The sequence below is a fragment of the Manacus candei genome, unplaced genomic scaffold, assembly GCF_025592945.1.
Source record: "Manacus candei isolate 608988 ecotype Guabito, Panama unplaced genomic scaffold, ASM2559294v1 h1tg000084l, whole genome shotgun sequence".
Classification (NCBI taxonomy): Eukaryota; Metazoa; Chordata; class Aves; order Passeriformes; family Pipridae; genus Manacus; species Manacus candei.
In genome coordinates, this window is record NW_026138132.1 from 880,057 (window position 1) to 907,123 (window position 27,067).

Genomic DNA, 27,067 nt, shown 5'->3' on the forward strand with positions numbered 1-27,067 from the left:
ATTCCTTGGACACGGACACCTCTGCCCCTTCTCCCACTTTCCTCCTCCTCCCTGGAGAGGGAGAACCAGCATTGACCCCCAGCACCCCCCAGCTCCCCACTCCCACCGGAGCACCGACAGCCTCAGTGTTCCCTCTGGAAACTCTCCCCCTGCAAATACACCCACACATCACGTTAAAGCTCCTCCACAAACCCCGGTGTGAAAACTGAAGATAGTAAAATCGAAGGCCATTTTATTGTCATAGCAAATACCAAAATAAAAAGGCTTTGAATTCAGTACATAAGAAGATCAAAGAGCATTCCCATGCTCCCCGTAGCCATTCCCAGGTAGCAGCAGTGCCACAAACCTCTGTTTCCTTTGTGAGAGAGTGGGTTTAAAATTCAGATCTTCACCTCAAAATCACGGAAACAGGACAAAATGCCCCTTTAAGAGGGAGACAGAGGGAATAAAGGTTTACATGGAATGACAGATCCACTCTGGAAAATTCAGGACATTTTACAAAGAGTGAATGAAGATGCAACAACGGATTTTGGCTTGTCAAGACTGATACACTCAACTTTGCTTTTGATTTTTTACTCTTAGCACAATTTAACTAAATTACATTAATACTTTAGCAGTCATGGTTTTAATTAAAAGAATCCTTAAGAGCTCTTTATCCCAAGCTATTGTCTTGCTGTGAAGTCATACGTTAAAAAATGACTTTATAATACCACTTTGGCTTAGTTGGGTCCTTTCATTAGTGAAAAATACTTGTGTAAAAGGAGGTTTTAGTTGCTGATGGAAACCTCAAGCATGAACATAGAACAATCCCAAACAAACTCATCCTCAAGGGATCAGGTTCTACCTTCCCATTGCTAAATTTCTGCTATTCCCTGTTTATAATCTCCCTGCACAGACCTAGTTATGAGTGAGGAATACTGCAGCCCCCCTGGGGATGCAATTGTTTGAGTGCTGTGGGTCTGATGTAGGTCTGGAAATGGGACTTCCCTTAGGTCCTATTTTCCAAGAAATACAAAGAAGATGGGACTCTTCTCCAGCAGAAACACTCAGCTTCTAACTTTGCATTTTCAAGTATCAAGAGTCACTCTCCCAACAGGGAAGAGAGAACTGCTGTAAAAGCCCTGGAGCCAGCAGCTGAGATCCATCAGAACTCTGTTAGTGTGATGCCTTGTTACACAGACTGCTGCAGATTTAAACACTGAAGGGTGAGGCCAGGGGTGGTGGGCAGCAGGAATTTGGGGCACGGGCCTGTGAACGCAACAGGCTGGTCTCTGACGAGCACTGGCATCATCTCAGATGAGGATATTGGCCTCAAATCATATCAGCAATCAACTACCAGGCTCTGCTGCCAAGTGCAGATGGAGTAGGGAGAGAAAAAAAATGTTCTCTCTAGGCCTGAACTTCGAATTTTGCACGTGAAAAACAAAACTCTGTTCCCTCCTCGCATCTGAGATGTGAGGAATTCCTCAGTTCTCTGAAGTGGAAGGTGCATTTTAGCACTGTTCTGAGAGAAAGAGGGGAATTCAACTTCGGGCAGTTCAGACAAGAGCTGCTTCTCTCTGCCCTGGGACCTTTCAGGATGATGGTTTGTGCCCTTGGCTACTCTTGAAATCTTCCCTCCACAAGGTCTATTCAGACCCAGACCCCCAGGAGCTCAGTTCTGCTCATCTCAGCTCACCTGAATGCCCTTTTTCTAGTCAGACTCTGAAAACACCGAGATCCAGTCGCTCTTGCAGAGCAGATAATAAGCTGTTAACGACCGTCTGGTCACTCCAGCAGCTCCTCCCCTGCAAGGCTTTCTGCAAAGTCAGGGTCCCTGAGACAAAAATTCCTTCCTCCCTGGTTTTTCTGACTGTGACTGTGACAATTTCCACGCCTGCAGCCTGGTTTCACTGAAAATCACGTCCAGCTCTGCCCTCCAGGACACTGCCCCTGTGCCCACACCCTCACCCAGCAGCCCAACTGCTACAAAAAACATGACAAGTGGAAAAAAGCAGTGTTAGGATGCAGCAAATGAGGACTTGGGGTCACTGCCTGCGTGACGTGCGGTCTAAGGCTTCGATCCCCCCCCAAAAAGACTGGGAACCTGCAGGATTCCAGCTGAGCTTCTGTCCCTCGTGCTGCACGTGAGCTCAGCAGAACCTGCCACTGCCCAGGCCTCGAGCAGCCACGTGTAGTGTACAGATCTAGCACCTTGCTTGGAAAGGGGGTTGAAACAGAGTACTTGGAATTTCCAATAAGAAAAAAAACAACAAAACAAGTCGTAGCAGCGATTCCCCTCCCTCCAAAACCTCAGCATTGCTTTACCTCCAACTGCTACGAACCACCTCAATCTCAAATTAAGTTCCCATCCAGCCTCTCCAGACTCCTGGCTGTGTGTGACCAAGAGCAGGGGAGGTGCAGCTACAGGACACACCTAGAGTTGGCTGCTTAGAAGTTACCCGAAAACCCACCCCATAATTACCAAAGTCCTTGTGTCTAATTGTCATACAAAAGATTGAAAGGATTAAGTCTGATTCATCTCTTTCAGCACGGGAAAGGGGGAAAACAAAAAGGAACTTCCCAGTTCATGGGGGTTTTTTGATATAAAACGAATAGAAATCTTTCAGTTGACACCATGAAGCAGTTTTGTGTCCTCGCTGATTCCTGCCCCATCTTCATCTTGGATTCCTTCTGCCAGTCCCTCTGCAGATTTGGTCTGGCTCCCTGCAGAGTCCATGAACATATTGGGAATATCTTTGCCAAAATAGATCTTGCTGTTGGCTGCAATTGCCTTGTACTTCATCAGCTGCAAGTACTCGGGAGTCAACTTGAGCTGCATGGAGAGAAAACGGGTCACAACAGCCCAGATTTGGGCAAAAGCAAACTCCTGCCAGGAGCACACGAGGCACCTCCTTTCCACGGCCCTACCAGGAGTGCCCAGCCCCTCCACAGGGCAAACAGAGTGCCCTGGGAAGGTTCTCTGCCAGCAGGGCCCAGCAAAGCTCTAAATCCCAGTGACTAAATGGCACATTGAAAAGTGAAGTGATGGGAGCAGCTGGGGAAATGTTCAACCCAGACGTGATGGAGATGCCCGAGAGCACATCCCTCACTGCAACCCTTGCAATGTGAGCTACTGGGAAGGAAAATATCCCTGGCTGTTTTCCAGGAAGAGTGTTTGGGTGAGCAGAGCTCACTTTTTTTTCAGGATAACGACATTATAACACAGAGGATGGAACAACTGGGGCAAAACTTGTGCAAAACCACCCCAGGCCTCTGTCCTCCTCACAGAACAGAAGTGCTTCCTGCTGGCACATCCTGGGAACTTGCTGTAGGCAGGAACACACCTGGCAGCTGTATCCATGTAATTTTCCTGTTTCCAGGTTGGGTTTTTTGTTTTGGTTTTTTTTTTCTTTTGCAGTACCAAGGCTCTGCCAGGGTGTCCGAGATCAGCTCCGTTTGTTCTTTCCCTGAACTGTGATTTACTCTACTCCTGCCTGTCACCCCGGAGATCTCCCTGCTCCAACTGCCTGCCAGCTTGAGACTGGAATAATCCACATTTCTCATCACAACTGAAACTGATATTCCATCCACAGAGAGAGCCAGGCCCCTTAGCATCTGGCAGAGCAGAGGTTTCAGACATCCCGACATATTTATCTGTCCAGAGAAGAAAATGAACTTGCAAATAAGGATCTAAATGCTTCAGTCAGGTGGAAACTTTGCTGAGAGGAGATGGTTTTGTTTTGTTTTTTTGACTTAGACAATAATCACTGACTGCTCTAGTGCTGAGTATTCCCCTGCAGCATGATGCTGAGGCACCACAGAGGAAACCACAGTACCTTGTTGGCCTCAGCCACCTTCATGGCAGTGTAGCACTCAGCATCAGCCCTCGCCTTCTCCCGTGCAAGGAATGCAGCATCTGGAAGCAAACACATGCTCTGAGTCAGATTTTTTATTTCCAGCCACGTTAGCACCGTTTGCAGCTGGAAACCTTTAAGATAAAGTGGCCAGTGCCACATCTGAACTGCACGGGATACAGCGAGGGGAAGAGGGAACAAAATGGGAGCTCAGTTTCCAGCTAAATGGCTGCAGGACGAGAGCATTAAGTGAGTAAATTGCATCTCAACTGCAGAGCTCAAAGCATTTCACAGACAGCAGGGTTTGATTATCCCCATCACGTGGGCCCAGCTCGCTCTTTCTTCTCGAGCCAGGACTGACTCTCGTGCTGAAACGCAGCAACTGTTCCCCTGCAGACGTGGGATTTACCCACAGCCTTTGCCCAGGACTCCAGGAACAGCCTGGAACAGCCCAGCAGACTCTCTGCAGATGAGGTCTGTGCCTGTGGATGCGATTCTCAGATGGGATTTGGTCTGGGATGTGGAGATGAAGGTTCTGGCACGCAGAGCAGGGGATTTTAACCTTTACAGGCTCTGCCCCTCAGACAGATTGCTGCAGAGCTTTCCTCTGCTGTATCAACAACTGCTCAAAGGCTCTGAACCTGTGGGATACTGAAATTCCTGACTCCTAGCAGAGCCATTTAAGGAAAGGAACACTTCCCCTTTCTGTACTGCACTCCTTTTCCCCTCTGGCTTCACACCTACCCATGGCAATGATGGGATACCAGGCCACCACATCCAGGCTAAGGTTAGTGTAGTCCTGCTCATCTCTTGACATTCCTCCTAGGACATGGAGCCACACAAATGCAACAGGCCAGTCTGGATTTGGGAGCTGCACAGTTGGATAAACCATTTTTTTACCTCCTCTAGCAGGGAGAGCTGCTACACTTAAAAAAATCATGTAAACAACTGGACGGTTTGGCTCACAACTTCCTCTCTTTTGGCCAAGAGGAGTTGTCTGTCCCAGTCAGAGACACCAGGAAGAATGAGGGAGGCAGGAATCCTCTGCCAGCACAGCCCTGAACTGAGGGGCTGACACCTGCTGACACACATCTACAAGAAATAAACCCCATTGTATTTCTGCAAAGAACTTCTTAATGAAAAGCTGCTGATCTGTAAAACTCTTCATTGGCTCCTCAGTGGCTTCTGCAAAGCTTGTCATTCCCTAGAAGGAATGGAAGGGAAAATAAGGCCTTGCCACTCTGAGCTGGAATTGCAGAGCCCTTTCCATGCCCTGGAGTCTCCTTGATAAAGCATTGTATCAGGTGGGTGGGGGGACATCTCCTTAACCTAAGAGCACAACCTCCTAGAAAGAGCACCTGGGAGAGGGAGTTTCAAGATGCACAGTCTGCAGAGAAACGTTCCTGTTCCTGCCTCTGCTCAGAAACTCCACCCCTGTGAACGTCAGCCTGGATTGAAGAACACAGTCAGTACAGACTTCAAGAACTCCTTGGCAAACTGCTTCAGGATTTACTGCCTGGGAAGCTCAGCCCCCCTCACCTTCAATCTCCGAAATTCGCTTCTCTGTTTCCTTTTCCATCACTTTCTGTCCGTAAGTTATTTCAGCAACTTGTGCAATCTTTTCTGCCTCTGAAATGAAAACAGGAACACACCCACACTGTCATCACACCATCTTCTGAATGTCAGAAGCAGCCTCGCCCGGGAAAGTCCTCAATCATCACCCACTTCAGGTGGAAATAAATACTGGGAAGAATTTCCAGCCCTCAGAAGGCAAAGCTGGAACCCACGTGCAAAGTCCTGAGTCTCTCTGGGAGAGTTTCAGGTCAGAGATGACCCCAAATTGAACAAGGTGCATCCCTCCCTGGAGTCTGGGGTCTCTTTGCTGCCTGCCCCCACAGCCAGCCCTGTGTCCCAGCCTCCCAGCCCAGCCACACAGACCGATGAGAGCTTTCTTCCTCTCTGTCTCTGCCTCCTTCTCCACCACCTTCTGCTTCTGCGCCGCAATCAGCAGCTTCGTCTTCTCACTCTCCCTGGTGAGCAGGAGAAACCAGTTAAAAACCTGAGCTCACTGGTGTGGGGATTCCCCCCACAGCCCCAGCTGGCTCACCCCTCCTTCCAGCACGTGTCCATTTTCACCACTGAACCATGTCCACCACTGAACCATGTCCCCAAGTGCCACGTCCACACATGCTCTGAACCCTTCCAGGGGTGCATCTTACACGCTAAATCCTTTTCCGCCTTACTGGTGTTACTCACATTAATGAGTTTGAAAAGTGTGATCATAAATAAAATACCCTGCTCCTGCTCACAGTCAGGGAACAGACACTGGAATTGAGAACAAGCCTCTCAACACGTCCTGCTGTATTTATGGCAACAGAACACAGGCTGATTTTGGGACTCTCCTACCATGACCATACCACACAGGACTTACCACAGTCCCAAAAGGTCACATGAAATGCTAGGGAAGCAGAATGGATGAGAGGGGTCTCATTCTGCCCTGCACATGCTGTTGGCAGCGGGCTCAGGGAACACAGGCATGCCTGAATGACCAAGGGCAGGAGGAGGCAGCTGGCTCAGGGCATTGAAAAGGGATCAGCACTGTCAAGTGCTATTAAAGAAAGTTATTTCAAAGCTTTGCAAGTCTTCAGCCTGTTGAATCAACAGTTTCTCCATCCCAGTCAAACAAGAGGATTAGTGGTGAAATCCATCCACCTGCCCCTCACCCACCACATGGGGCCAGTGCCAGGGGGAAGGAGCCCAGGGGCAAATCATTGCTGTGCTCAAGGGTTCCAACTGGAGAAAGCCCTCCTCCCCCAGCAGGGACCTGCCAGCCCCTGCAGTGCTCAGCACTGCACCCCTCTAGCCCCACTGCACTGCTCCAGCCCCTCCCCGAGGGTGGCACGAGGCCAAGGGCACTGCTGATCTGCCCCACTGGCTCCTTTTGGGATCACAGAGGTGCAGAGTCCGAGGCACTTACATGAGCTCGTAATTCCTCCGGATTGTTTCAGGGATGTTTGGCTTTGTAACTCGAACTGCCTGCAGAGAGAGAGCGAGGGAAACTCGGGCAAGCAGCCAGCAACCAAAAGCCCAGCGGCCCCCGGGGCTGTGGGGGACGGGGGGAGGACACACACTGCGGGTGTGCTCTGCCACACAGAGCTGCACAGACTGCCACCAGGCCCCAAACCCACACAGAAACGGGGCTGGAGGATCTCCTGACGTGACAGGAGGTGGTAACCTGGGCAAACCAGCACCCAGAGCAACACCAGAAGCTGTGTGGGGGATGGGAAGGACGCTGCTCCCACTGGAGTGAAATGAAATCTGTGCTGTAAAGCACTTTTTTAAATTTAGCCCTTATCCCTCCTCAGGAGCTGCACCTTCGATATCTCAGTCAAATCCTGATTACCTGTATAATTAATCCAGGGGCCATCGTGGTTAGGTCTTGCTGCAAGGCCAGTTTAAGGTTTTCATCAATCTGATCTAAAGGAGAGAAAAAAAGAAAAGGTAACGAAACACCCCCAAGGCAGTTTGCTGTCAGCACCCAGAGTGAGCTGGGATGGCTCACGTTTCTTATTGCTGGAAACTACAAATGTAAGCTGGATGTAGAAGTGCTGGGTTGACCCTGAGGAAGGTTCCCAGCTCTCCCAGTATCTCCAACACCAGCACCAACACTTGGGACAGACCACAGGAACACTGCAGGCACGAATTCCCATAACCTGCAGTTTGGATTCTCCCTGAGCCAGAAGTGGCATCTTTATGATAAAGAATCTGTGCTCTAACCCCCTCCTCCACTGATCTTCCCAACTGGATCCTGAAGTAACATGGTCCAGCTAAATCCTGACTGATTTCAGCTTGCACCTGTGCCAGCATGACACAAGGCAAATGGAAAGGCAAGAATGGGAAATGGCTCCATCAGTTACTTTAACAGGCTGCAAAAATCATCAGTAATGTCTCTTTGGCTCAAGGAGTCCCAGAACTCCAGTGGAGCTGAGGATTTCAAAAGGAAACACAACCCAAAACCCTGCTCTGATGAAAGCTCCAAGGAGGGCAGAGCTTCCAGTTGGGGCCTGCTGGGAAGTGCAAGGGGAAGAAATCTGTAACAGCCTTGAGAAGGGATCACATCACACTCCTGGATTGTTTGCTTTGGTCCCAGTTTCCTATCTGGAACTCAGGCTCCTAATGAAGTCCAGCCAGGAGTTTTGGAAGCAGCTGTTATCAGTTCCCTGCACCTGCTGGCAGCTGTGGGGGCAGAGGATGATGAGAGGCCGCCTGAGAGGGGCTGTGCCCCAGTGCAGAGCCCCGAGCCAGACCCAGCCAGCCCAGACCAAGAGCTACAGGGGAGTTTGTACAAGTTCCTCTTGTGCAGACCGGGTGCTTTGAGCCCATTTCAAGCAGCTGTCGTCAGCAGCTGCCGACATCTGGAGCCTCCACGGGCCAGGAACCCCCCCAGCAGGAACTGGGGGGATCCCAGCCCCAGGTCTGCAGCTTGTGCAGGAAGTGGGAAGCCAGGCTCCTTGGAAAGCCCAGTCTGAACAGAGAACAGGAGTTTGCAAACACCCCGTGCTCTCTCGGGCACAAATCCCGTCCCTTTGGGCTCCCAAAGCGTTCCCAGCAGCTCAGTGCCCGCAGGCAGCACTGCCAGTGCTGAAAGGCTGGATTTCCTGTCAGTCCAGAGCCAGAAACAAAACACTCAGCACTGGCAGCCACTGGACTAGTTCTAGCAAGAAACCACAACTCTTCCTCAGCCTCTCCTGCCATGTGTCTCCCTGTGCTGCCGGATTTCCCGTTGGGAAGGGCAGCAGGCCCCTGCCAACGCTCCTGGTTTATGGGCACTGCAGCCACGGGCATGACCCAAAGCTCATCAAACCCTCAGGCCAGGAAGTGCTTGCTCAGACTTTCTGTAACAGCAAAGAGCCACACACTGGCTTTTCCATCTGGATAAGCAAATCCTGTGACTGATTCAACCCATCACAGCTGCTACACACCCAGAGAATGCCACAGAATTCCCACTCCCTTCCCTAAAGCCCTCTGCTACTGGCAGGGCTGGGGCTGGAGTTTATTGTTACAACATATTGAAGCACTCAGCTCCAAAAGATAACAGGGATAAACGATGGCAGCTGCTTAACAACCCTGATTCCAAACAGAGCAAACACGGGATTAATGGATAAAAGCTCATCAGTTGGGGGTTCTGCACCAACAGCCCGTGGAAGAACCCTTGGAAGCAGCAATCCCACGGGAAAGGCCGGGGGCAGCTCACCAAACAGCTCGATGTACACCTCCTGCAGCGTGTGGACACTGCAGAACTGGTTCAGCTCGTGGTGGATCTTGTTGAAGATGAGAGCCTTGTCATAGTCAGCTGTGTAGTTCTTCACGATGTCGTACACTGGGAGAGGAGACACCCCGGGGGAAGGAGGGGAAGGAGGCTGAGCACCCTCAGGGAAAACCCTGGGGCCCAGTCCCAGAGCAGGTGTGAAACGAGGGACACCCTCCCACACAGCCCCTCTGGTCAGGGCACGTTGGTTTATTTTGTGACAGCTTCACCAATATCCATCCCCTGCCCTTGTGAACAGAAGGGTTTGAACCACCCCCAGCCCTCCCTGCATGGCTGCAAACACACCCCGGTGTGACCCCTGCACACTGGGAACAGTGTCCTGCACGTGCCATGGAACAGAGATCCCAGCAGCTCCCACTGAGCCAGGCACTTCCAGCACACCACCAGCACGTTAAAAATCAAAGGATTTGGGAAAAAGGTCGCATGGGTCGTTCCTCCTGAGCTCCAGAGGAGCCTTTGCTTCCCCCATTCCCCTTGGCTGCCCCCCTGCACACCTCATGGGTTACTCCCATCACTTCTGGTGCTGCACAAAGCTCGGGGGGCCGGGATAACACAGGTAATAAAAGGAAGAAATAACCAACACATGACATTCCCAGGAGAGCCAGGCCAGGAGTGAAACCCAGGAGCTCAAGGTGCCTGGGGCACACCTGTGGTACAGCCTGGCTCCAAACCAAACCCAACCATGACCTCCTGACCTCCTCTCAGTGCAGAACAACCCCCCCAGGGCGCGTTGGGGGGTGCAGAACTCGGGACTCACCCGCGCTCTGGATGAGGAAATTCACCACCTCGATCCTGTCGAAATAAATCATCACTCCCCCACTGCAAGGGAGAGAAAGGGGGATGACACTCACTGGGGGCTGAGTGGCTTCGAGGGGGGAGAAATCCCCTCCAGTGGGCTGAGTGTGGGACACTCAGCCTCTCAGCACCCTGACTACCCCCAGAACCCACTCCAGCCTGCTCAGCACCCCAACACCCCTCAGAACCCACCCCAGCCCTGCTCAGCACCCCGACACCCCCCAGAACCCACCCCAGCCCTGCTCAGCACCCCAACACCCCCCCAGCACCCCCCAAAACTCGCCCAGCCCCCAGGAATGGTGGCACAGACATGGCCCTGGGTGGGCTCATCGACCTTTCAGAGCCTCCCAGTGCTCCCAGTTTGGTGGCTATGGGGGGGGGGGAAATTCAGCCCCTGAGAACAATCTTAAAGCCCTGGAGTAACCAGTGTGGAAAAGGGAAAGGACCCAGAGCTTCCAGCCAGGATGGAGGAAGAGCTGAACATCTCACCTGGTGCCACACGGGACATTTTTCACCTCGTCCGTCTGCAGCGTGGTCTGGAGGGGGGGGATTGAAGGAAAAGAGGCTTAAAGGGAGGGATTTTCGCGGCGCAAATCCCGCTGCCCGCGGGGCTCCCCCGGGGGAGCCTCCCAAGACAGAGGTGGACCCGCGGCGCTCGGCCCCTCGCTCGGGGCTCAGCGGGGCCGCCCCGAGAGCCACCTCCCCCCGGTACCGGGCACTGCCCGGCCCCGCCCGACCCCCGGGGCTCCCCCGGGCCCAGCAGCACCTGCACTGACTTGTAGGACGTGATGAAGGGCAGCATGAGGTGGAAGCCGGGCCCGCTGGTGGAGGTCAGCAACGCGCCGCCGCTGCGAGAGAACGAGACAGGAGGGGGGGGCAGAGAGAGAGAGGCGTGAGCGGGAGAAGCCCGGTTCTCCCGGCGCGCGGGGCGGAGCGGGGAGGGGGGTCGCCTCACCGGTAGTAGACGCCGATGTGCCCCTCGTCGATCTTGTGCACGGCCGAGAGCAGCGCGGCGGCCGCGACCCCGAGGGCGAGCGCGGCGATGGCGCCGAGCTGGGCCATGCCCGGCACCGGCACCGGCGGCGCGCCAGTTGCGTCATCACCGCGCGACAGCCGCCGCCGCCGGCGGTGTCGCCGCCAGGGGGCGATGGAGGAGCGGCGGAGCAAGAGCCGGAGGCCGCGGGTTCGAGACCCGCCCCCGCCCGCGCGTCGGGACCGCCCCTCGCACCCCCAAAATTCCGCACTCCCCAAACCCCCCCCACGCCCCCAAAACTACGCACCCTCAAAACTCCGCGCTCCCCGCATCCCTAAAACTCCGCACCCCCCAAACCCCCCGCACCCCCAAAACCCCGCACTCCCCGCACCCCCAGATCCAGCTCCAAGGGAGAGCAAAGAAGAAACTGCTGTTCCAACTATAATTTTTTTTTTCCCAAATTGTTCAAGTTCAAAACGTGTAACTGTTAAAAAAAAAAAAACTTTTTTTTTTCATTCGGGTTGTTCTCCAGTATTAAAAAAAACAAAACAAAACAAAAAACGTGTTAAAAACATCAATAAAGGAGGAATAATTTGATCTTGGAGCTTGGTGGATCTCCGGGGTTATACAGCGGAGGGTTCAGCGCCCGTTTAGGGATAAGGGATGGAATTTGTCAATCCGAATTTTACGGCTCTTAAACAAGCGCGAAAGGGGCGCTGGGGATGAAAAACACCCCGTAGCTGGTGTTTTTTTAAAGGCGTTTGCCCAGATTTAAGGCCTTGATAAAATGTATTAAATCTTTAAAGGTTTTAATGAATCTAGTATGTGTTTCATAAATCACAAACCTCCACTCAGCCCCTCTCGGTTTAATAAGGGTAAACTAGGAAATTGCTGTGAGCTGGAGCAAAATACATCCATGGAATATTGAAAAGTAATAGATTTTTAAATGTGGGGTGTTCTGGCTTGCAGGAGAGGTTTTGCCTCATAATACCAGAGCTATATCACTCCCCTGAACGGGAAACCAGCTGCGGCCATGTGTTTAACAGCATCAAGATGTGAACCAGCACAAAGGTAAATATTATTTGTAATAATCCTAAAAAAAAAAAAAATAAAGGCCAAAAAAAATCATTACTGCTGGACCCGGGGCCAGGAACACTCAGTTGTGTCTGTGCCGCAGGGCCCGGGATTTTAACAGCACGGGCTTTTTTTGTAGGAATAAATGGTTTATTGCACCCATTTCTCTCCGGTGCTCGAAACTTCTTCATCCCTGCCCTGTCCCCGTAAAAATATCCCTGGGGGTATGGGGTGTTCTGCGGAGTTAATCGGGACAGTTCGAGGTCTCTGGGTGCCCACAGTCCCAGGCCTGCGAGGGATGGAGCGGGGATGGGACATGGGCAGCCCCTCGGAGGCTCCCCAGGGTGGGACGTGCCCGGCTCGGGCCCTACTGAGCTGTGAGGAGGGTCCCCCCGCCCGGCTCGGGCTCCGGACCCCGCGGGGCCGCTCCGTCGGGGCCAAGCGCTGTGTAAAGTCTGTCCGCCCTCATTAGCTGTCACAGTAACAATGGCGGGCTGGCAATAAAGGCAATTCCGAGGCTGTTGGCCATTAATCACCGCCTGACAGCTGGGAATAGGGCTGGAAAAACTCTGTCCCCGCCGTTCCTCCTTGGCGTTTAAGGTTACCTCCGTGCACAGCCGGAGCTGTGGGGTGGAAAGCTCTGCCTCACCAGTGCTGCCCCATCCCCACTCCTGTTCCATCTCCATTTCCATCCCATCCTCATCCCCGCTCCTGACCTCATGATTTCTATCCCGTCCCCATCCCTATCACCATCCCATCCCCAACACCACTCCTGTCCTCGTCTCCTTTCCCATCCCATCTCATCCCCATCCCCTTCCCTATCCCATCCCAAACCATCTCCATCCCCATCCCAGCTTCTCCTTCCTTGCTGAAACCCAAAGGAGCAGTGGAGCCCGGGAAGGAAAATCCCTGGAAGGAGTTGGAGCTGGAGGGTGCAGAGCACTTGGCCAGGCCCCTTCCCACTCTGCCCCAGCTCTGGAAGGGAAGGGGGTGGGAGAGGGGCTGTGTGGGGTTCACAAATTCCGTCCATCCAACGTTATTTGCCGATGACGGGTCAGGATTGTGTTCGAGTCTGTCCGGGCTCGTTCCGTGTCAGCACTAACAATGCAGCACTTGGCAATCCAGGGAGTTCTGTGGCGTTGGCCATTAATCATCCCCTGACAGTCCGGACCTGGCGAGGAGGGAACAGCTCACATGTGCTGGCCGTGCCCCGTCCCCACCACCAGCGGGGCACGAGGGGGTTCCTCTGCCTCAGGACCCACCTGAACCCTCCACGGGCAACGAGCTGAGGGTCCTGATTCCACGCCCCAGGTATTGCAAGGGGCACGTGGGGCAGGCAGAGAGCAGGGAGACATTCCTGCCCTCGACCAGGGGGCAAACAAGCTCCCAGGGAATGACCCCTCCAGGAAGAGGCGCTTGGGAAAGGGTTGAAATCGTGGCATTTTGCCAGGTTTTCCTCTCCATCGCCATCCTCTTGCTCCACTGGCTCCTGCTCACCCCCAGCCTCAGGGCCAGGGGGTTTGTCCTCAGGGGAGGTGACCCTGGTGGGAGCCAACTCCCGGCACAGCAGAGGGGAGCTCACCCCGAGGCTTCACTCCACACCCCACGTCGTCCCGCAGGCGCCGGCCCCGTGGCCCTGTGCCAGCCTGCCAGGTCATCCCCCAGTAAATAAAGGAGCAATGTGTTTCCAGCCCCCCGACGCTGTTTTCTAAAGGGAAATGATTAATGGCGCTTGGAAACCACAATTCATCCCGGGAAAGAAAGTAGATTTACCCGAAACATGCGTGAGAATTAGCGCTGGGATCAGCTCCGAGGGCAGAGGGGGGGAGGCTAATGGCAAACAGAGACCGTCTGTGTGCAGAGGGGAGAGAATACCCTGCCAAAAACATGGGCTGGAGGAGCTGGGATGGAGCTGGGATGATGCTGGGACAGGAGGAGGAGAGCAACCCTCAGAGTCAGGTCCCCCCTTGGCTGGAAATCTCAGTCGCTCCTTCCCTGTTCCACAGTGAGATGGTCACGACAGAGAAGGGAATTCTCCTCTCACGGGCATCCCAACACAGCACAGCAAGGGGTGGACAGTGATGGTGGGACCCCAGCTGGTCTTTTCCAAATGTCCTAGAGGTACCTGGCACCGAGGAGAAGCAGGAGTTGCACCAGAACACACAGAGCTCTGGCCTGCAAACACCAAATGCTTCAAAAAAAAGGCTGAAGTGGGCTCAGGGAATGATCTCACCTTGTTCCTGCTGGTGGCAGCCACTGGGATGACTGGGATGGGCTGGGGTGCACCAGGGCAGCTCTGGTTGTCCCCACAACAGCCACCCAGGTGCTTCATCCCCGGGGAGCAGGAAACCTCAGAGAAGGGAAAAACACACTTTTCCTCTGCGAGAACGGGAGGGAAGCGGCTGCAGCAGCCCCGGCCTGGAGCCTGGTCCCACTCGGCTGTGGGAACTGCAGCATCATCCTGCTGAGTCACAGAAACAAGGCTGACGGGTTAGGGAATTCATGGAAAAGGCTTCCAGGCACAAACCCTCACCTGGATCCAAGCTGCCATGCTGTCCTCTGCCCGGGAGAGGGGCGAGGGAGGGGAAAGGGCTCCTCTGGGAGGAAGCAGGAACCGGTGACATGGAGTTATCACCCGATCCCAGAGATAAACCCAAGATCCCTGCCTTGGTCTCTGCTCTGGATCAAGGCAGGGCCGGCCCCGTGCAGGTCCTGTCCTGTCAGCAGAGGAGCTCGGACAGGGCTCCAGGGGGGAAATTTATTTGTGGGATTCCGGGAAGGGCTGGGGAAGCCTCGGCGAGGTGCTGAAGCCCAGGTCAGGACTCAGCCCTGGCTCGGTGATATATTTAGAGTGGGATAATGTAAGCAACAGGAGGGAAAAAAATAAAAAAAATCCATGGAGGAGGTGCAGATCCGTCCCCTTGGCCAGGAGTTACTAGATGATCTGAGCCAGGGAACAGATAGTTGGATTTCCCTCATTTCTCCCTTCAAATAAATCACAACTCCAGAGCCCTTTAAACTCTGCAACATGATCTGTTCCAATAAGGAAGGGAATGAAAGGCTGCGCCTCTCTGGAAGCCTCCAGAGCCATAAATCTCCTATGTACAAACACAGACCAGATTTCCAAGTGCATTTATTTTATTGTATTGTTTTAACAGAAAAATCAAACTGCAATAAACTCCGTCCCTCATTAGCTGTCTCCGTGTCCAGGCCAAACGCTGCTAACGAATAAAATCAGGACAAAGGAATGTGGCTGTGGGTCCAAGGCCTGGCCGGGTGCTGACCCCCCGAAAGGCCCTTCCCTGTGAGGAGGTGTGGGATGGGGGGAGCCAAGGGGATGGTTCCTGCACTGCCCATCACTGCAGGTTTGCTGGTCACACCAAGTTGAGCATCCCCGGACCTGGCATTGCTGCCATGGATCCAGCATCCCTGCCATGGGTTTGCCATCCCTGCCTGGCCCCCACCCCAGCAGCTGGAGTTTAGTTTAGGGGTGTCTTGCTTCAGTTTGTTGTGCACCCCAAGTGAGACACCAAAGAGCAGCGGGAACACAGGGCAGTTTGGGTGGGGGACACGTGGGTGCCCCCCAGGCTCCATGAGACCCCCCCAGGTGCCCACGGGAAGGTGCTGCAGAATTAGGGCTGAACTCACTGAACACTGGGTCAAACACCCAAATTAGCAATCTGGAGTTGCTGGTCATTAATCATCCACTGACAGTCCTGAAGGGTCTGTGGCTCTGCGGGGGGACGGGAGAGCTCGGGGACAGGGATGTGCCTGGCACTGGGGGTGGCATGGGTGGCACAGTCCCCAGTGACCCACACGGAGCAGCCAGTGAGTTTTCCCAAGCCCCCAACCATGGAGGGCCCAGGCACAGAGCAGAGCTGTCGCGTCCCAAGTGCAGGAGATGCAGCGACTCGGTCTGATCCGGGGGAAAAAAAAATGAAAATCAATCCCAAGCTGCCCGGGAAGGAACAAGGAGACTGTCTGCAGGATTTATGGCGCTGAGCCGGAGAGCCCAGAGCAGCGCCCGCGCCGCGCGGGTCCTGCCTCAGCCCACGGAGAAATTCCTGACTTATTGAATCACATTTGTCATCCCTAAATACATATGCAGGCCCGTGTTTCTGAATCCATAAACATCTTTAACTAACTCCGCTCAGCGAGGCCTCTTTCAGCAGTAATTTATATTTAACTTTTTCCATATGCAGGGCCTGTCGCGTTGGTGTCATTTCCGGGAAAACCGGGGGGGGGCTCGGGGGGGGCCCGGGGGGCGCGGGGGGAGTGCGGCGTGTCTTGGCCCGCTGGAGCAGCCCAGCTGCTGGCACGGCGCGAGAAATCCACCCGGCAGAGCCAGTGCTCATTAATCATTTGAACTACTAAACTGCCAGCTCCTTTCAAGATCTTTCAAGAAGTGTTTTCACCCAAAATAGAGTTGAAAACGCGCCGGGGCCCTACTTTCAGAGTCTCATCCATCTGGCCATTATGGGGAGTGTCAGGCGGCTCTGACAGACAAGGCTGCTCTGTTCGAGGGGCCCCGGCCCCGCAACCTGTCATATCGCGGGGCTGATCGCAGCTGACAGCTCCATTTGTACCCACCCGGGAGATGAAAGGGCCGCTCCCGGGCGGCGGGAGGAGGGCACGGGCAGAGGGATGAGCAGGAGCACCCCGGGATGCCAGCGGCACCCCTGGCACGGAGAAAACACCCTCTCGCTCCCCAACAGCCCAGAGCAAGACCCCAGACCTGCACGATAAACCCCAGTGCCCCAAAAGGTTCCCCCGTGGCCAGGAGGGCTTGGGGTCTGCCACACCCCTAAAGTGGGTGGCTGGACACTGGCTGCCGGAGCCTGGGGCTCCCTGGGGGTGCTCCCTGGGGAGGAGCCCCCGAGCCTGCCCCAGGGCTCCTCCTGGCTCTTTGACCTGGTTCCTCGGCCCACAGGGGTCCAGAGCCAGCCCGGGGGCTGCAGGCACCGGCTCCACCAGTGCCGCAGGATTCCTGTGCCTGAGCTGCGCCGGAGCAGATGACTCGGATAAGTTTGGGAATTATCAAGGCAGCAATGGGGACAGAGCACATCTCTGCAGGCAGAGGAGAGGGCACGGCATGCACCCAACCAGCCCCATCCCAGCTGTTGCCAGTACAAAACTCAACCAGAGCCCGAGAGACTGCAGGAACCCCAAAGGGAATGAAGGGCTTTCGACTCCTTTTCCAGTTTCCACAGAACACAGCTCTTCCCACCTCGGACGAGGACCTGGCCACCATCCCATTCCAGCCTGCCGGTTGTTACTAAGTCTGTGAAGGGAAGAGGAACAAAACCCCTGCTCCAGCAGAAACAAGGAGTCACTTTTAAGGCAGCTGTGCCCAGGGGACCAGGGCTCCTGGTGGGGTTGATGAGCAGCCCCATCCTTCTCATCCAGGAGAGAAACACACAGCAAATCTTTTGGGTGCTTTGCTGTCCCTCTCCTCCCTCCTCAGCAGAGCAGGAGCGCAGAGAAGTCAGTGAGGGTTCAGCAAGAAAGATCCAGAACATCTTTAACGCTCAGTCCCCCTCTCTCTCCTGTCCTTCACTCTTGGAGCCCCCAGCCACTCCTCCTGCAGGAGCTGGTCATGGAGAGGTGACACTGGGACCCCAGGCTCCTACCAGTCCTTTTTCTTTGGTGCAGAAGCATCTCCCTCTCTCACGGAGGCACCGGTGGAGATCCAGGAGCTGCTGTGGTGGGCACTGGCACAGCCCCATGTGTCGCCAGGGAGCTGCCCTTTGCAGATGTGGGGGACAAAAAAAAGGCCATTTTGGTTCTCTGCTCTACTGCAGGAGGGGTCTATAAAGCCCCTAAAGCCACCAGATGCCCGGGGTGCTGCATGTCCTTTGTATGCTTCTGGGTTTTGCCACACTGGAGGGGTCATCCGTCTCCTGCTGGAAGGTGGGATGAAGCCACGGCAAAGCCGCTCTGTGAGGTTTCCATAAACACCTTTATGAAGCACCACGGTCTGTGTAAATCTGTTTGTTATTGTGACTCGGGCTCCAGGAACGCTCTCTGCACATGGAGCTGTCAGCTGAGTACCTCCCTCAGCGCTCTCCAGCGAGGTTCAGTCGAAGAAATGTTTGTGTGCATGGAATTACCACTCTCCAGTTATTCACCAGGATAATAAACAGAGGGATAACTATTAACCAGGAACCGCAGGAACGAGCAGGATCACTCACAGACACCAGTGTCAATCTGTGCTGGGGGGGCTGTGCTCTGCAGGGAATGGCCGTGGCCCCACACGGGGCTCAGCCTCAGGACTGGGGTGTTTGTCGCCTGCCCCGTGCCCGTGTTGGATTGTCACACTGCTCAGACACTGCAGGAGAGGGGAGCCACGGCCACGGGTCCCGCTGTGCACTTCCCACGGGGTCCCCAGTGACCAGCCACGGCCGGGTGTCCTGCTCAGCTGAGGAAGATGTCGGTGTATTGCTGCTGGAAGCTGGTGCCGGTGCTGCTGGAGGGTTTGCTCCATGCACTGATTCACAGCCAGGGCAGTGGCAGCAGCAGCTCTTCAGCCGTTATCCAGAGCCAGAGGAAAGTCCACTCCCACCCGCGGCATTCCTGGCCACTGCAGTGTCCCGGGCGCTTGCCCACGCTCTTCTGGCTTGGGGGGCTCCCTGAGCACCTCGAGATCTTTGCTCCTTTCCACTCGCCTCCTCCAAGGCCTCTTGTCACTTGTGCTGCCCCACTGCTCAGGCAAACCACAGGCCAGGGCAGTGCTGGGCTCACGGTGCTGGCCAGGGGGGCAGCTCTGTGTGCCGGTGCTGCCCCATCCACTCCGTGCCACCGCCGCCGGCTGCTCCAGCTGCTCCCTTCCCGTGGGGCTCCAGCTCAGCTCCAGCGCAGGAACTCCATTGCCATCTCTGAGCACGGGTCTGTCCCTCCAGGTCGGCTCTCAGCTCACGCAGCACAAAGTGTCTCCCCGGGCAAACCCCTGATGCCGGGCTGGGTGCAGGGACGCTGGCAGGGGGACAGGAGACATCCAGACCACTCTGGCTGTGAGGACGAACACAGAGCCCGTATTCTCCGGGGCTTCCACCAGTGCTCACGTGGAAAGAAAAGCCGCTTTATGCAGCCCATAAACTTCTCATCCACCCACCGTGGCTCTGCTCTGGCCTGTGCCTCTGCATCCCGACCTGACCCCTGGGCGGGCGCTGCTCTGGCCCTCGAGGACGCTCCGGACTCTGAAACGCCTTGTACGTCTGTGGGCAGCCACCTCTGCATCACCTAAAAGACACCGGGGGGTTTGTGTGCAGGAGAGGAAGGAAAACAGCGAGCAAAAATAGGGCCTGGCTCTTTCATTCACGTATTTATTGGGCGGGCTGTGGTCAGCTGGGCTTCGGGCTTTACAGACGGGGATATTTATAAGGCCCGCGGAGCGGCTCGGCGTGTGCGTCCGACTCATTCCTTCCCGGCACAAGGTATAATGTTGCCTTTGTTCGGCTGCCTCCGGCACGGCGGAGCGTGCCGTGCCGTGCCGTGCCGCTCGGCCGGGCCCCTCGCCGTGCTCCCCGCTCCGGCAGCCCCGGCACGGCCCCGCTCCTTCCACACACACCACGGCCCCGGCAACTGCCACGATAAATCAATAGGAGAGGAGAGGCTGCCAGTTAGACTAAACAAGTGCATTTGCAAGGATTGCTAACCCTCATTAATCACTCTGACAGTCCTAAAAACACATTTCCCCTTTAATGACTGTATTTGGATAATCAGAGCTTTTTCCTCGCAGCGCGGGGTGAGTGACGGCGGGCGCGACTGCGGCGAGCGCCGGCACCGGGGTCACCGGCGAGTCAAGTGCTGGAGGTCCCTGGCAGCTCGGGGTGAGCTGGAAAAGGTGCTGCTGTGCCACGGGGAAATGAGCCACCAGCACGGCCCCAACCCTGCTGTCCCCATGCCCGGCACCCACCGGTGTTCTCCCAGCCCCAGCTGGGCTTGAAAAGGCCTTTTTTCTGTCACTCTGCGTTCCCTTTAGGTGACTTTTGCCTCCTGGAGAGGTTTGAAACCTTGCACATTTTTCTGTATAAATGATGCAACACATTAATGCACAGCACATTATGAAAATGGTAATTCAAACCCATACAACTCTAAATTAAGCCATACATTATCCGACCCACTCAGCCATATATTTTGCAGAAAGACAGGATTGAATCAAATCAAACTGAAACTGTGGAGTGCAGGTTGTTAGACAGAATGATTAATAAAGTGCATCCCAGTGCTCTTATTATAAAATGAATTCCGCAATAACCTGGGCATACATTACACGGGGAGTTATTTAATATATTGGCAACGCAACTGTTCCCCAGCAGCTCCAGCCCAAGTGCCACCACTATCAGATGATACTCACACTGTTTACATGGTCTGGCCCCGCTGCTGCAGTCTTTAGGGAGGGGAAAAAGATTCCTCAGGGAACCTCCTGTGCAGCAGGATGCATCCGAGCAGCATCCAGCTTGGAGGGAAGGTGCACGGGCTCAATTTTGGAGCAGGGAGCATCCTGGAGAAAGGAGGGTTTGGGGGAGAGGGGAGACAGGGCTTTGCCATAAGGGCAGGGATGCACCCGGCAGCTCTGGGAGAGGGGGCTCTGACAGGACAGGGGTTGTGCAGCCCCTCTCCCCCTGCCCAGGCTGCTCCACTGCTGGCACGTGGCACGGCCCCAGCAGCCCGGAGACCCAGAGCCGCTGTGCCGGGCGTGCTGGTGTTGGCACCACACTGGGCCATCACGCTGGTTTTGGCACCACACTGGGCCATCGCGCCGGTGTTGGCACCACACTGGGCCATCGCGCCTCCGGCACGTCCCGGGCTCTGCGGCATCGCCCTCCCGCCCCACAGCACCAACCAGGCCACGGCCAGGGAGAGGCACCGTGGGGCAAAACGCCGGTGCAGGAACCTGCGACAGGCCCGGCCCTTCGGAGCCGCAGACAAGGAGCTGTGATTTATGCCGGGGACGGGCGGTGCCTGAGCGAGGCCGACATGAGCAGCGTCGCTGTCAGGAGTGGGGGCGACACCCAGGGAGCAGCGATGCTCCCGAGGGACACGGGGGTCTGGATACCTCCAATATGCCCCCGGAGGGGATGGTAGCACCGGAGCTGCTCTACCCACCGCCCCACAACGTCCTGCGAACAGCCTCAGCAAAGCCCCCCTGCTCCAACCCCACTTCTGCAAAGCCCAGGCCCTCCTCCAGCAAACGTCCTGCCTGGAAGGAGCGGGACCACTGCAGGCAGAGCCAGACCCCAGCCACATCCACACAGGGCAAGGGTCAGCCATAGACCCTCCAAAACAGCCTTCCCCAGCCTTGAGGAGCTCAGAATGGTGCTGCCCACCCCTCCAGTGGCCGAGGGGTGACTGGCCTCCAGACCACCAGCCTCTCCCATTGCCACAGGAGACCCCAGCCAAGCCCTCCTGCCGACCACACGCCCCCAGCCGCGCTCGAGGAACGGGCAGGAAAATAGAAATCCCCTCGGCAAAAGCAGTCCCTGTTCCCAGCACGTTATTTTTCAGCTCAGAGGGCACAAAGGAATCTAAACACAGGGCATAAAGCAATATTGAGAAGGCAATTAACAGGGATTAATTGCGTGACTCACCCGAAATGCAACAGGAGTGAGGCAGAAGAAACAAAGTGGTGTGGGGCAATGGGGTGTGGGGGTTTCCACTGGGGAATGGGGGCTCGGCCGGGGGTCCCACTGCTGGAGTAAAAGCCCTTTCCATGGGGAATGGGATGGGCAGGTGGGTGGTAGCCCCTTGCCTGGCACAGCCCCCTGCCTGGCACAGCCCCCTGCCCGGCCGAGCCCCCCAACACAGCGGGGATGGAGCCAGACCGACGCCAGAGCCATTCATCACCCCCATCTCCTGGCACAAAGATCAAATGGGGGGGACAGGACCTGCACCAGCTCCCGGGGGCCCTCACACCGAGGTCTGGGACCCCGCTTCTGCCGCATTGCCACCCCTAAAACTGCACCCCCGGTGTGCGTGGGGGGGTGCGACCACCCGCTCCCCGCAGCGACTCGGGGGCACGGGGGCTCCCGCATCCATCCCCGCTCAAACACCTTCTCGAACCTTCCCTCTGCTGCCACGCGTGGGAACACCGAGGGGCACGGACACGCGGGGAGGAAGGGGGGGGACGGAGGGGCACCGCGGCGGCTCGGAGACCCCCCCGGAGTCCCCCCCGAGCACCCCGGGGCCGCGCTCGGGGCTCCGGTGCTCGGTCCCGCGGGGCTCCGGTGCCCGGGACCCGCCACCACTAGATGGTGCTGAGACCCCGCGGCCCCGGGCGGACCCCCCCGGGAGGGACGAGACGAGACCAGAGCGTGGGTTACAACCAAGAGCCGTTTATTAACAAAATCAGACTTACCGGGGGCTCGTCCGCCCGCCCGGGGCCGCCGGTCCTGCCGCTGCGCCCGCCGCTCCTCGAGCCCCCCGGGCTGGGGGCGTGGGGGGACACACGCGGGGTCCTGCAGCCCCACGGCGGGGCACGGCCGCGGGGGGAGCACGGCTTGAGATGGGGAGCAACCATCGCCCAGCCGGCATCATCCACAGATTTCCCCCTCCCCCGCGGCCCCCGGACACAGCGCAAAAAAAATAAAACCAAAAAAAAAAAAAAAAAAGGAAAAAAAAGTGAATTAAAAAAAAAATAACCAAAAATTTAAAAAGGCAAAAAAAAATTAAAAAAAAAAATTAAAATGGAAAAAGGAAAAAATTAAAAAAGGAAAAAAATTACAAAAAAAAGAGAGTTATATCTGCAAATTACAAACGCAGAGAACAGAATTCCAGAGCGATAAACGCGGAGGGGGAGGAGGAAAACGCCTTTTTTTTTTTTTTCTTTTCCATGTGTGGCAGGAGTCATGCAAGAATTTCTCAGGGGGGAAATTAAGAAAGGGGAAGGAAAAAAAAAATATTCAAAAGAAACGAGAAGGGGGGAAAAAAAAAATCAAAGCCCCACACCTGCAAAGTAAAGAGGGGTTGTTTTTTTTTTTTCTTTCTTTCTTTCTTTCTTTTCTTTTTTTTTCGGGGTGGGTTTTTTTTTGTTTTTGTTTTTTTTTTTTTTTGGACACAGACTTTTGCATACCATTGATTCATTGGTGTATAATGCACTTATATTCCCAGCTTTAAGCTAACATACAGTAATAAATACAGAGTCCAAGGAGGGCGCGGGGGGCTGGGGCTCGGGAGCTGCGGGGTTACTGATATCCCAGTGCGGAAGCTGACGTGAGTCTTTGGCCGTAGAGCGCGTACGGGGAGTAGTAAGGTCCGGCGGCCGGCAAGGAGGGCACGGGCAGGGCGCCGGCCGTGGGCAAGTGGCTCTTGCCGTAGGGGTGGTACCTGTTTAGTCCCAAAGTGTGTGGGCTCCTCAAGGAGAGCGAGGCGGGCAACGTGTTGGGGCTCCCGGGGGCGGCGGGCGGGAGGTGGAGGTGGCAGGAGGCCGCGGAGCCCAGCCCGGAGGTAGGGTAACCCGCCAAGAGTTTCTCGGCCCCCGGCAGGGCCGTGTGGGTCCGTAGGTGGGTGAGCAGCTCCTCCGAGGTGGCAAACCTCTTGTCGCAGGGTCCGCTGGCAGACACCCAGTTGCATATGTGGGGCAGGGGGTCGTTCTGCAGCATGAAGCCGTAGGTGTAGAGGGGGTGGCCGGGCAGGCTGGGGGTGCCGCTGGAGGAGAGCGTGGTGTGCACCGAGTGCAGGGGGTGCGTGGGGTACACCAAGGGGTATCCGCTCTTCAGGCTGCCGGGGTCGTGCACGCAGCTGGAGCAGTTGCTGGAGCCCAGGTGCGAGGCGCTGTGGTAGCTCAGGCAATACGGGTCCCGGCATAATCCCTGCATGAAGGAGGGCGGCGAGGCCCCGGTGAGCGGGCTGGAGCTGGGCGGCTTGCCCGGCAGCCCCAGTGCCCCCGGCAGCTGGCTGCCCACCAGCCCCGGCTTGGTGGGGTCCAGCCCGGGCACGAACTGGGACGGGTAGCCGGCGTAGGCGCCGACGATGGAGCCGTGGTAGCCGATGCTGGAGGGCGGCAGCGGGAAGACGGAGTGGCCCGGCTTGTAGGGCGACACCGGGGCCACATGGCCGGCGGGCGGCAGGGCGGGGGGCTCCGACTTGCGGCCCGAGGGGGGCTCGCCGTGCGCCCCGGGCTCCACCGCCCCGCGCCCCAGCCCCCCGCCCGTCCCCTCGGGGCTGGGCTTGCCTCCCTCGGGCTCCTTCTTCTCCTCGGCGCCCTTGGGGTCGGGGTGCTGCGGCGAGGCCCCGCGGGAGCCGCCGGGCGAGGCGGTGGCGTGCGGGGGGAACGGCGGGCACGCGGCGCTGGGCACCCGAAAGCCGGCCTTGTCCGCGCCGCCGCCGTCCTTGCGCGGCTCCGCGCCGCCCTTCGAGTAGGGCTTGAAGCTGGACTTGTCCTCGGCGGGCGCGTCCCCGCTGCCCGGCGGCTTCAGCGCGGCGGGGCGGGCGGTGGGCTCCTTCTCGGCGGCGGGCGCGGCGGCGGCCACGGCGTTCAGCTTGGAGGAGGGCGGCGGGTCGGGCTTCCCGATCTGCGAGCAGGTCTGGGCCAGCAGCGCCAGCGGGCTCTTCTTGGCGTCCAGCTGCGGGCGGAGCGGAGCCGGTCAGGGGGGACCCCGACGGCGTCCCCGCACCCGCCTCACCCCCCACCCCCCGAAACCCCGGGGCCGGGCCCGGCGCCGAGCCAGGGCGCGGGGATGGGGGGGACGGGGCGGGGGGACGCGCCCGGCCGGGGAGAAGGACCGGGGGGGGGAGCGAGGCTGCGGCTGCGGCGGCGGAGAGGGAAGGAGCGGGGGCCGCCGGGCAGGGCAGAGTCCGGCCGGAGAACCGGGAGCGCCGAGCCGGGAGAGCCGGGCTGGGAAGAACCCGGCCGGGAGAACCGAGAGCGCCGAGCCGGGAAGAGCCGGGAGCGCCGGCCCGGGAAGAGCCCGGCCGGGAGAACCGGGAGCGCCGGGCGGGGGGAGCCGGGGGTCCGAGCCGCGGTCGGGGGGCGGCGGGCACTGACCTCGATGGGGCTGACGGGCGTGGAGGAGAGCGGCTGGAGGTACTCGGGGTGCAGGAGGTGGCCGCCGTGGGCGCTGAGCATCTTCAGGACGCGGATGGGCAGCCGGCTGGCCTGGCGCAGCGGGTCGGCGGGGGGCGGCCGGGGCGACGGGGCGGCCGCGGCTCCGCGGCTCGGCGGGGTCCTCGGCCGGGGCCCGCCGGGAGCGCCGCTCATTTGGGGCGGGGGAAGGGGGGGGGTGCCCGGGCTCCGCGGGGCCGGGCCGGGCCGGGCGGGCGGCGGAGCGGCGGCGGCGGCGGCCCCGGCGAGACGAAGCCCTTCCCCGGCCCCACCGACACGTCAAATAGCCCCGATGGCGGCCGCGCTCCGAGGGGGCCGGCGCCGCGCACCAATCCGCGCCCGGCCGGGCCCCCGGGGCGGGGAGAGCCGCCGGTGGGGGGGGCGAGCCGCCGCCGCTCCGCCGCCACCGCCCCGCGCCGCCGCGCGGGGGAGAACCGCGGCACCGGCCCGAGCGCAGCCCGCCGGCTGCGGGGCTCGGCGGGCACGGCACGGCACGGCACGGCACGGCATGGCATGGCATGGCGCGGCACTGCTGGCACAGCTTGGCGTGGCACGGCATGGCATGGCATGATTGGCACTGCTAGCACATCTTACCATGGCATGGCATGGCTCTGCTGGCACAGCTTGGCGTGGTATGGCATGGCATGGCATGATTGGCACTGCTAGCACATCTTACCATGGCATGGCATGGCATGATTGGCACTGCTAGCACACCTTACCATGGCATGGCATGATTGGCACTGCTGGCACACCTTGGCACGGCTGACACGGCATGGCATGGCTTGGCACTGCTAGCACACCTTAGCAAGGCATGGCTCAGCTGCCATGGCGTGGTGCCACTAACACACCTTGCACCAGCATCACAGAGCACGGCTACCGTGGCATGACAGTGGTGTCCTGGCTTGGCATGGCACAGCACGGCACAGCTCAGCTGACATGGCACTGCTGGCACAGCTTAGAATGGCACAGCATGGCTCACGTAGCGTGGCACTGCTGGTATGGCATGGTTTGCCTGCCATGGCATGGCTTAGTTAAGATCAACCTGGCACAGCTTGGCATGGCACAGCTCAGCACCCCTTCTGCAACAGCTCCAGCACCCAACCCTGCACCCAGTGCCTGTGCCCTGTGACCCAACCCTGCACCCAGTAGCTGTACCCTGTCCTGTCCCAGTGCCCCCCAGTGGGGGCTGTTTTTAACTCAGGACCCTCACAAAGTGGCAATTCCCTTATGAACCTACAACACTCCTTTTTTTCCAGGCATTTTCTCCTTTCTGTGGTTTGCCAAGTCTTAAAAATCTTCCTGTGCCAGTGCAGGCTGATGTGTAACTAATAAACTTCCAACAGTTAACTTTCTATTTCTGGTTACCTTGTCCAGACATCTCTGAATTAGTTTCACAAACCCCTGGGGCTCCACTCATAGGGGGCTGAGGATCCCCCATCCCACCTAGCTCAGCCAGGCTCTATCCATGAGGAGCCAAGGCACCTGGATAAATCCTGGAGCTTTCCCAAGCGATGTCCCACCTGTGGGACTGCGGGGTCCTGGTGGGGAAGGAGCTGCTCCCCTGGTTCTCCTGGGCTTCAGGTGGAGCTGGCGGGAGAATGGGAGGCTTGGGGAGAGATGTGCAATGGGATGGGCATGTGGAGTCACAGGAGAAAATCCTGGGAGCCAGGATTGGGTGAGAACTGAGAACCTTTCACCTGGAGAAAGGCGATGTGGGGCTGGGTGCCCGTTCCAGCCCCACCTCTGCCCTCCCTGGGTTTGGGTTTCAGGCCTCTCCTGCCCACCTGGCGAGGGAGAAGAGAAAGAAGGGGAGAGACAGACACCTCTAATAAATCATATTAACTCCTGACAGATGCTTTATGTTCCAACAATGTTCCTATTATTAAGTTCATGTGGCCACCCCTCTCCAAGCCTGCTGCTCCGAGTTCTGGGAAAAAAGGCTTTGCTGGATTTCCCCAGCAAGCACTGGCATTGCCCTGGCGCAGCCCCACGTTGAGTCCCGCTTCTCCAACCACTATCAA

General features: G+C 57.2%; 2 protein-coding genes across 3 annotated transcripts; both read right to left on the bottom strand.

The window, feature by feature from the left end:
• Positions 1-215: 215 nt before the first annotated feature.
• On the bottom strand, positions 216-11,068 carry ERLIN2 (ER lipid raft associated 2). The gene is made up of 11 exons (XM_051811756.1): positions 10,916-11,068; positions 10,727-10,808; positions 10,450-10,496; positions 9,923-9,984; positions 9,091-9,216; positions 7,240-7,313; positions 6,814-6,872; positions 5,775-5,866; positions 5,376-5,465; positions 3,819-3,898; positions 216-2,815 (listed from the first exon to the last, which is right to left on the bottom strand). Exons 1-11 carry the CDS (start codon positions 11,020-11,022, stop codon positions 2,606-2,608), a joined length of 1,029 nt encoding a protein of 342 aa, XP_051667716.1. The 5' UTR covers positions 11,023-11,068; the 3' UTR covers positions 216-2,605.
• A 4,069-nt stretch (positions 11,069-15,137) lies between these two features.
• ZNF703 (zinc finger protein 703) lies at positions 15,138-25,302 on the bottom strand. Of its 2 annotated transcripts, XR_007908386.1 has the most exons (3): positions 24,990-25,302; positions 22,362-24,567; positions 15,138-19,246 (listed from the first exon to the last, which is right to left on the bottom strand). XR_007908386.1 is itself a non-coding variant. In XM_051811755.1 (2 exons), exons 1-2 carry the CDS (start codon positions 25,200-25,202, stop codon positions 23,188-23,190), a joined length of 1,593 nt encoding a protein of 530 aa, XP_051667715.1. In that variant the 5' UTR covers positions 25,203-25,302; the 3' UTR covers positions 22,199-23,187. The 2 variants fall into 2 exon arrangements, 1 of the variants encoding a protein (XP_051667715.1); XM_051811755.1 differs by lacking the exon at positions 15,138-19,246 and having other exon boundaries at positions 22,199-24,567.
• Between the last annotated feature and the right edge of the window lie 1,765 nt (positions 25,303-27,067).